At 39.0% G+C, this 10,685-nt stretch overlaps 1 protein-coding gene across 1 annotated transcript in view; it reads left to right on the forward strand.

The window, feature by feature from the left end:
- Positions 1 to 9,702, forward strand: part of LOC122828090 (protein Niban 2-like) — a 36,479-nt gene extending 26,777 nt beyond the window's left edge. Inside the window, exons 8-14 of the mRNA XM_044111341.1 lie at positions 2,067 to 2,229; positions 3,335 to 3,522; positions 3,649 to 3,804; positions 4,929 to 5,042; positions 5,335 to 5,442; positions 5,568 to 5,679; positions 7,595 to 9,702. Coding sequence (XP_043967276.1) covers positions 2,067 to 2,229; positions 3,335 to 3,522; positions 3,649 to 3,804; positions 4,929 to 5,042; positions 5,335 to 5,442; positions 5,568 to 5,679; positions 7,595 to 8,832 — 2,079 coding nt within the window. The 3' untranslated portion in view covers positions 8,833 to 9,702. The remainder of the gene's footprint in view (positions 1 to 2,066; positions 2,230 to 3,334; positions 3,523 to 3,648; positions 3,805 to 4,928; positions 5,043 to 5,334; positions 5,443 to 5,567; positions 5,680 to 7,594) is intronic.
- The last annotated feature ends 983 nt before the right edge of the window (positions 9,703 to 10,685 follow it).

The following is a 10,685-nucleotide window of genomic DNA, read 5'->3' on the forward strand; positions in this document are numbered from 1 at the left end:
TTGTCTTCAGCTTTGGGTTTAACAAACAATACTCATAGCTTAAATTATGTTTTACGAATTTTATTAACAAGTTAAGGTCTTTTATTATTTATAAAATGAGAAATATTATAAATTTAAACTCTTTGGTTTGTTATTCTTTCTTATGCTCTACTCCTTTGTCATGTTTTCATGATCAGTATCAGATCTGTTTTATTTTATAGAAATGATTCTTAAAAACTATTAAGAAATTACACTCATTGGCCACTTTATTAGGTACTCCTTGCAAGAGCATGTTGGACCATGCTTACCCTAGTTTCAACCAACCTAGGATGTCTGAAACATTCCTCAGAACATCTTGTCCATATTCACAGGGATCTCATTCAAGATACACATCCCTCATTCTACCACATCCCAAAGGTGCTCTATTGGATTGAGATCTGGTGACTGGAGGCCATTATGGGACAGTTGATTCATTGGCATGCTCAGGAAAGCCAGTTTGAGCTTTGTGACCAGGTGCATTATCTTGCTGGAAGTAGGTATCACTGTATCCATACGGGATGGGCATGTTCAGCTGAATTTAGTTGGTACTAAAATATCCCCCATACCAGCATACCACCACCAGCAGCCTGTACCATTGAAGCACGGACAGATGCAGGAGCGTCTGCAGGATATTATCAGACAGTAGGCACAGCACTATCACTGCACCTGACCCCATGAGCACAACCACATCTCTAACATGAGTGTGTGTGGCACAAATCTAAACCACACAAATATAGGCCACATGCACATAATCTGCATTGCCCACAAAAACTGTGGATCTAATCTGCTTTTTATAAAAAGGCCAAGGGGTGTTTTTTTTTTTTTTTTCAACCCTTTGGCCTGCAGAGGATACAGGGCCGCAGCCACGCACTGGGTGAACATACAGGGGGACAGAGAGAGACCAAATGGAAGAACCGTGAATGGAAAATGCTTGCCCTGAAGTGCCCTGCACATCATTGGCAGGAGAAACTGCCAATGATGTGGTGCAATCAGTACATGAAAGTATGCGCCCCTCAAGTTGACCAAGGTGAACCAGTCGCCTGGGGAGACTGTCTGAAACACATCCCTGATGCTCAACATGTGGAAAGGAATGGCCTTGAAAAACGCATTCAGACCTCTCAGGTCAAAATTGGGTGTAGTTCCCCAGTCTTTTTGGGACTAAAAAATACTTAGAGTAAAAGTATGTTTTACTCATAAAATACCCCACAGGGAGTTGGCAGGCAATATAGTGCCCTTGGCCAGCAAGGCGTCTGTCTCGTGGCTCAGAGTCTGAGCTTTCATCTGGTCGCGAATTACTGTCATCCTGACTTGACCATGAATGGGAGGGGAGTGTCTGGGGCCACACGCTTAATAGGTTGGCTGGCAAGTACAAAATCCATAAAATGAGCTTTTCGCAGGGACAAGGGCAGAACAGAACAATTAGGGCAGGGCGTATCAGTCAAGGCCTCCCTTAGATGATCAGGCTCCAAACAAGAGGGACACAGATCATGCCCATTTTTCAACTGGAGAAGGGCCAAACAAGCATTTTGGCATGGCACGTCCAGCATGTCACGCTCACAGGACTAAGTCAGGTCGAGTTGAAATCAGACATCAACAAGGTGTTTTCCTCCAGCTGGTGCTCACTGGGTATTGTTTGCCTCTCCTCTCTTACAGATATGTAAATCACAGATGGATTTGTGTAAAACTTCAAGTAGCTTAGAAAGTTTGGAACTACTCAGGCCATCGCAGTGGGTACCAAACACTGCCATGCTCAACATCACTTGAGTTACATTTCTCTGCCATCCTGATGCATAGTCTGAACATCAAATCAACAACCACATCGAGATGCATAAATGCCTTCAGTTGATTGGCTAGACATTTTCTAGGTGTACCTCAGAGTGGCCAGTGATTGTAACTTTTAGTCATTGTACTTATGTCTAACTGCGGTTTGTGCATTTGTTTAGAAAAACTTGCTATTAAAGAGGCTCTTGGCCTGATTTAGACCAATTTCAAACCAGTACTGCTGTTACGGGAATGTAATCCTTCAGCTGTGTGTGTTCTCTGTTCAGATCACAGATGCTGTGTACAGTATGGTGCAGAGCCAGTGTCAGAGCCAGTATGAAGCTGCGGTGTACAAATGTGAAGCAGGGCGCTCCTCTCTGGAGGCTTTCATACGAACAGATATGGATCAGATCATCACATCCAAGGAGCACGTCACCAACAAGATCAAAGGTTTGCAGCATCAGGCTGTTCCTTTCCCTGGGTGATCAATGTCTTTAAGGGTTTTTGTGGCTGCTATTTTAAAAAAGATTATTTAAAATGAACTGACTTTAAACATGTTTTTTGCATATTTGTGTTGTGCAAATTTGCATATGCACAGCTCCAACCAATCAGAGCCAGAAAGAGGGTCTTAGCACTGTCAATTACCCTAGTGTATGCCCTGCTCAGACCCTCGCTCTCACTCTCTGCTAACCTACATCTGATTCACTACAGCAGAGCTCAGACTAGTTAACACAGTCACCGATGATGACAGATGAACAGTTTCCTCTAACAGTTGTTTCTCCACCATTAGCAGATTGAACAGTGTGTTCACAAGGTTGATTGACCCTCCTCCTGGCTCTGATTGGTTGTTTTTGACTGGGAACAGTGCATTCTCTCAGATGATCATGGAAGAGGTGGAGTAGCTTGATCTTTTATTTTTTTTTTTGAATACTGTCAAGACATAGTGATACTTTGAACAAATATTTAAAAACCATATTTTTCTAAAAGTTCCAAAAATATAAATAACTTAAGTAAGCCTGACAAAACCTTTTCATACCTGTAATAATGCTAAACTCTGGAGCTCCTAAATCCATATGTTGACCTCTGAGATTAAGGAAGGGGCTATAATAGATCTTAGAACATTTCTGCAGTTGTAAAGAGGCTGATGCTGACAACTCTTGAGATTTTGTTTGGGTGTGAATGTTGGCAAAATTGTTTAAAAAGTGGTACAATAGCAGCAAAAATTTCTCTATCTTATAAAGTCAGACACTATTTATTATCTTGGTGCTGAAACCTTTACTACACAAATACAGTTGCTTTTTGCTGCAGTTTAAAAATGGCTTTGACACTGATAGTGTTGTGGTTTACATTGAAATTATTCATACTTTTTTGTATGATCACTCAGTTTTATCTCGCTTGTCTGCTAACTTAAATTAATATTTTTAAGTCCATAGACTGCTAATTTTCTCTGGACAGAACTTATTGATTGATTCTTGTTTTTTTTTCTCCAAAACTGGCTCATGCATATTTATAAATATATTTATTTATATTATGCACGTTTCCTGCTCTCCTGCAGCTGTGGTTCTTCCTAAGGCTGAGAAGTTACTGAAGGTGAGCATCCAGCCTTACATCAGCTCCATTCTAGAAGCCCTCATGGAGCCCACCAGCCGAGGCTTCTTTGAGGTCCGTGATGTTTTCTTCAGGGACCTGGTAGACATGAGCAAGAACAGCCTCAATAATGGTACAAAGGAGACTGTAGCACAGGTGAGCTGGAGAATCAACAATTTGTATCTCTATTGGTTCCATCCCAAATGCAACCATTTCTTGTCATAAAAACAGCAATAATCTGATGTTCCATAAATCTGAACCCTCATGCTCCTTTCTCCCCAGCACATGGAGAAGATCTCCATGCTGGCCTTCCACCCAGTGAAGATGCAGAGCTGCTATGAAAAGGTGGAGCAGCTGAGTCTGGAGGGGCTGCAGCAGCGATTTGACGTCTCCAGCCCCTCAGTGTTTGTTCAAAGGGCCCAAATCCTCATGAGAAAGGTAACAATCTGATTCTTATACCGATATTGATGGAGCATCATAGGAATTACTGCCACCAAGTGTCCAGATTGGCACATTGCAGCCTCCACTTGTAGTAGTGGAGGTGACATAGAATGAGTCCTTAAGGTCTATGGATTCTCAGAAGGGCGTCACACATGTTGTACAGCTAAAGTCCAAATGCTGGAACTCAGAAAGAAACAGGTTAAGTCTAGAGTTCACGCTCCAATTTCTGATTTCAAAACTGAAGAGATTCTAATGTACTGACTTTACTTTAATGCATATTTAACCCTGTCAACAGTGTGTGGAAAAGGGTTTGAAATGAGGTCAGTGTGTGACAGCTGTTTGACACGAGGTCATTAGATTAATAAAACTTTGTCATTTCTTTGCATTGTTTGAACACATAAAACATGGCCCAATCTTTAAATTAAATTTTGGCAACACTCTATTTATTTGAAGGGTTGTGCATAAAACTGGCATTACATGTTTATAAACATGACTTAACATTGTCATGAAGATGAAGGAGAGTTCATGAATGGTTATGGCTGGTGTCATGAAGTGTCAGTCAGTAAATATTGACGCTTATAATGCAAAGTTGACCATTTTGATGGACTTTTATTACAAGCTGTAATGCACCTTTGCATTAAAAGTTATTTACTGAATGACACTTCATGACAACAGTCATAAACATTCATAAAGACTCCTTCATGTTCATAACAAGTAGCTCAGAAACACTGAGTTCCTTTAAATCTAGACTAAAAACTCAGCCGTTTAGACTTGTTTTTGAAACCTAATCATGAAACATTAATCAATAATCTGATGTGCAAAATGTAATGTTGTTGTCTGTGTGTTCTATGACTGTATTTTTGCATTGATATGACATAAAAGACTTTAAAATGCCTTGTTGCTGAAAGGAACTGTACAAATAAAGTCTGATTGATTGATGGATGTGTTATGCCATGTTCATGACAGTGCCATGTCAGTCTTATGCACACCCTGTCAAATAACCTTTTATATCAAATTACTTTTTTTGCCTTTTAATTAAGCAAACCAATTATTGAAATATTGTTTTCTGGAGAAGTCACAGAAGGGAAGATGTCTGTCTTATTGCAAATGTTTATCCTCAGCAAATGGACGATGCTGTGTATACATTTGAACAAATCCTCCACCAAAGTCTGGAATCTCTGGGTACTGAGGATCTGTGTAACACCATCCAGCGGTGTCAGGACAGGGTTATAAAGGTACAGCCCACACACGCACGCCTACACACACCTGTACACACAGGTGATGAAACCATGCTCTTCTGGTGCTGTCTACACAGCACCAGAAGAGAGTACATTTATCTTTTGCAATCTTAGACACTCAAAGTACAAAACATATATTTAAGGGCCAAAAAGGTGAATTTTGTATGATATTTCCCCTTTAAGTATCACTTATTGCCAAACACTCTGAACTTACTCTTTGAGGTTAATAAGGAATACCCCTGATGGAACATTTAGCGTTTTCTAGTTTCTTCTGTGCTTGTTTCTTCAGAAATTTGACTATGACAGCAGTACAGTGAGAAAGCGTTTCTTCCGCGAGGCCCTCCTCCAGATCTTCATCCCCTACATGCTGAAGCAGCTCACCCCATCCTGTGCTTCAGTAAGTCTATTACCTTTTCTTGAGCAGAGGACACGATGATGGTGTGTTTTGAAAAGATGGCCAATGTTTAGTAATTGTAACTTTAGATATGAAGACGTTCTGACATTTCTTGTTGTGAACGCCAGGAGCTTCCCCGCTTCCAGGAGCTGATCTTTGAGGACTTTTCCCTGTTCATCCTGGTGGAGAACATCTTTGAAGAAGTGGTCCTGCACTCAGTCATGAAGGACATCATGATGGGTCAGTCTTCTAATGTTTTTTTATTCTGTTTTTTTGGATTTAAATTATTTTAAATGCAATATAAATTTATATTGTTTTCATATTGCTCACACCAGGTACAGATTGTAATGGCATAAAGGAAGGAAAGTCTTCCTCATATGGTCACATTTGTTGTTTTTGTCATACATATTTGGATGTGGAAGGACACCATAGTGGTCATAACACTGTCAGAGGTGGATAGAGTAGCCAAAATATTTTACTCAAGTAAGGGAAACATTACTTCAACATATTTTTACTCAAATAAAAGTAATAAATAACCATCCAAAAAAATTTACTCGATGAGTAAAAAGTATTTGATGCTACTTGAGTACCACGAAACTCATCAAAACATTTGATTTAAATTTTTTAAATATTATCAAACAAAAATATAAAATTATGTGCAAAGTTTAGTATTTTAAAATGACAAAAAATACAAATGAATAATAAATACTCAAAAACAAATTGAGCCACATAAAACACTTTTCTAAGTATATATTTTTTAATATAAAACACATTAAGCTAATACATATGTCATGTTACATGTGTGTTAGAACAAGGTAAAGTACTTCCAGTGATATTTACTGTATCTTTTTGTGTCTGGTGCATTCTCAGTTTGTTGTTCATTTAGTGAAGTTGCTGACAGTGTGGAGACGGAATTTTTATTTTAGTAAGAGTGATTCTTCATAACAATATTATTAAAGTAACATTTAGAAGGGCAGTATTGTAAAACTACTCCTAAAATGTACATTTAAAATTTTATAAAATAGCAAAAATAATAATACATTTTCAGATTTTATTGTTTATACATCTAAAATAAATTCCTATATATGTAAATGCATATTTAGTTGAAGACAGAGCTGTTAGATAAATTGACAAGGTGCATGGCCCCCGTAAGACAAGCTGTCAGCTGAAAACATGAAACCGGATAACTTCAGGAAAGCTTATTCAATCAATCAATCAATCAATCAAACTTTATTTGTATAGCACATTTCAGCAGCAAGGCATTTCAAAGTGCTTTACATCAAATCAAACACAAAATACAATGCAACATAGAATCAACAATAAAAACACAACATCAATAAATTTGCAATTGATTACGTTTCGAATACAACTCTAAACAGGTGGGTTTTTAGTTGAGATTTAAAGGAAGTCAGTGTTTCAGCTGTTTTACAGTTTTCTGGAAGTTTGTTCCAGATTTTTGGTGCATAGATGCTGAATGCTGTTTCTCCTCGTTTGGTTCTGGTTCTGGGGATGCAGAGCAGACCAGAACCAGAAGACCTGAGAGTTCTGGAAGGTTGATACAACAGCAGCAGATCTTTAAATTATTAAATTAAATTATTTATTCAACTCAGTACTCTTCAAAACATGTTGGCTGTTTTATTTTATAAAATGCCATTTGGTTATAAAGTTGCTAAGAAAGCCCAGGCTGTTGATTCCATACAGTGGAAAGGAATAACTTCATTTTAGAGCTTGGGTTCATAGCTTTTATAAAGAAATATGTTTTTACCTGTTTGTTAAAGCTGTCACTATGCCATGACAGTATAGCATCAGACAGATAATCTGTATTTAAAAAATCAGATGGAAGGCCTTATAACTTTTAACATGGCTTCTTGGAGAACTCATTATGTGAAAGACTAACAGGGTTCATTACATAAACTATACACATTGTTGTTCAGAAGCTATGGTCCAAAAATAGGCACTGGAGATCTGGTCTGTATAGTGGCTTCACCATCTGCTTGTAATCTTCCGATTACAAGACAACTAGTCTACCTCCTGAGCCACAGTTGCCCCAGAGATTTACAAAGCAGAAAATAGCTTTACAACTATTTTCTGGTCATGTTTATTTAGCTCAGCTTGTAGATGCTCATCCTCAACTTGTTGTTGCTTTGTTTTCTAGCTGTGAAGGAGGCAGCAGTCCAGAGGAGACACAACCTGTACAGGGACAGTATTGTCCTTAGCAACAGTGACCCCAGTCTCCATCTGTTGGGAGAAAGCCCATCCATTGACTGGGCAGAGAAGTATGGAGGAAAGCAGGAGGAAGGAGAAGAATTGGAGGAAGTTTCTGAGGGTGTTCGTGAATCCTCAGAGTCCCAGAGGATAAGAAGGGCAAAGCAGGTTGTGTCAATGATCCAAGTGGAAGGCTCCAGTGAGTTGTTGTTCAGGGATGCACCGACCATTGATGTGATCCTAGAGGAGAACGATGGAACTGATGAGGAGAAAGAAGATGGTGAAGCTACCGTACAGACCAGATCTCCAGTGCCCAAAGTGACCGAGAGCCAACTTGACTCCACCAATGGTTCAGCCTTAAAGAAAGAAGAAGCTAACCCAGAAGAACTGAATAAAGAAAAGGACCCAGTGAAGGTTGATTCAGCTGTGGAAGATGCATCAGGTAATCTAGAGAAGGAACAGGGAGAAAACCTCCAGGCTGTGGTCAAAGAGGAGCCATCTGCAGACAAGCAGTCAGAGGAGATGCAAGAATCTTCACCGTGTTCTGAGGAAATATTGTCTGATGGTACAAAAACAACTCCAGAAAATCCTTCAGACTTGTCCAATGGTTTTGTTTTAGAGGTAGAGAAAGCCAACCCAAAGGATCTATTTAAAGAAAATGCTTCATTGTCCAACTATGCTGCAGATAATGCCTCAGACTTAAGTGAGGAGCTTAAAGAGGTTAGCAAAGCAGTGGCAGAAGAGAAAGCACTCCAGAAGTCAGAAGAACGTCTACAACTTCCACCTCCTTCAGAGGAAACAGCATCTGAGGCTACACACACAACTCCTGAGAAGCCTTCAGAAATGTCCGATAGTTCAGACTCGAAGGAAGACAAGTCAAAAGCAGTTGAACCATGTGACCAAGATGTCCCACCGCAGGCTGAACAAGCTGCAGATGGGGCTTCTGTTAATATACAGGGAGAGGAGAAGAAAGAACACCACCAACCAGTGTCAGAGGAGCTGCCACATCTCAACCAGGAGGAGACGGATAAGACAGTGCCAGTGTCAACACAACTTGAGGAAACTAGAGAATCGATTCCAGAAAACCCTGTACTCCAACATAATGACAATGGCTTCCAGTCTCCCACCACAAAGGTGGAGGAGCAGGGAGAGGTGATTTCCACATCTGTCCCTCAGGCCCCAGAGTAACTCTTTGTAGGAAAGGAGGAAAACGTAGCTGAAGCAGGGCATGCAGCTTGGAACTCTGTGAATAAAAATTAAAATAATTTCCACATGGAGCTCTCAAACTGAACCCTGCTCTGTTTTAGCAGTAAAGGTCATGCTAATGTAACTGCACAAGTTTTCACAGCAGCAATCACTAAGCAGCCTGTTTTCACCAAGCATGTCCGAGTCAACCACTGTTTTCCCAACTTTTTATTCACCTTTTTTACTACACATAACACACTTTTATTTTCTCTTTAACTACAAATATGAGCACAGTGGATGATAATGGTGACAAACACAGACCAGTTGCTTGAACACTCTTGTTAAGGTACCTTTTTTGAAAAGCCTGTTCATTTAGCTTTTCGGTTTGTTCTAACAAACTGTTGTGGCTTTTAGAAATCTACAACAGTTAGTATTTCTTTTAGTCAGTTGATCTGATGTATGCAAGTGTCTGTGTTCGTCAAGAATCAGCGAGATGATGAGCTCAGACCAAGTAAGAAAAACCCAGAGTACAGTTGAATCAAACCACTTCTATCAGTCAGTAGATGACAGATTCTTGAGCAGAACAAAGACAGGTATTCAACACTACTTCTATGGGTTTCTGTCCTTACAACCCTGTGCAAATTATGTATAAAACTTTGTATGGAACAGAGAACCACCTAACTGTCACTTTTACAAATATATATTTTTTAATCATTTCATGATTGTTTACTGATTTCTTCTCTTTCTGTTATTTATTTTTCAGTCTTATTTTTTTTCTTTTTTTTTTGATTGGAGTATATTTTATGCAATTATCTCTTGTGTGAATCAAGTCAAGCTGTTATTGAAATTAAACCATTATTCATTAAATGAAAACAGTGTTTCTCGACCTTTATTGGCCCCTATTAATTATACAAGTCCCTTACTGCCCCCCATCAAAGAAGATGCAGACTACTTCCACTGAATATTGTTTTATGATTAATATGACTATCATTATTCATGGTTTCCTCCAGAAAACCAGAAAAATCAGTCATCCTGCGCCCTTCTGTGTTTCTGAGTTAAAAAATGTTGGAAATTTTGAAATTTTCTGTCAAATTCACAATACTTCAAAATAATTGTCTATTTTGTGTTGGTCTATTACATAAAATTCTAAAAAGATATAGTAGTGGTTAAAATCCTTAAAGGTTTTGCCATATAAATACTTCAACTTCCTCTTCTCTTATAGGAAGTGCATAAATGTTAGTGAAGCTCAGTTAGTAGTAAACAGATTTACCTTGCTCTAATCCATCTATCACATGAAATGCATTTCTGAAGTTTGGCAATAGTCTTCAGTGATGTTCGTGAAATTTCTGCAGACCTATAGGACACCTTGTATTTTTGGCAGGACTGTTTATCTCCTGGGCTAGAATCTCTTCACCAGCACCCTCAGTGGCTGCATGGTGCTGACCAACAAGAAATCCATTATGGATTCTTTCAAACATAAAACCTTATGTACGAAGTCAGTGCAGAATTTTTAACCTTGTTGTTGAAACTGAAACCAAACTGCAGATAAGGAAGGCAATCCAGAAATGATACAAAAACTGTTGCCAACTAAACAGAACAACAAGCCTCTCATAAGCAGGCAAGTTGTGCCTTGATCCTTGATTCTTTGATCATGGATCAAAGACAAGGATCCTTGGCCAGTTGGCCACAATTTTTGCCAACTGCTTTGTCATTAAAATGCACTCACTGATTTTCTTGTACTAGTTCAAGAATCTCTTGTTAGTAAGACTTTTTGCAAACTGGTGACATTTGTTTTGATTCTGACCAAAGGTTTGACTTATCAGTCAAAATGTAACATGTTCAAAAGTTCCAGCTAG

This window comes from Gambusia affinis, linkage group LG03 (genome assembly GCF_019740435.1).
Source record: "Gambusia affinis linkage group LG03, SWU_Gaff_1.0, whole genome shotgun sequence".
Classification (NCBI taxonomy): domain Eukaryota; kingdom Metazoa; phylum Chordata; class Actinopteri; order Cyprinodontiformes; family Poeciliidae; genus Gambusia; species Gambusia affinis.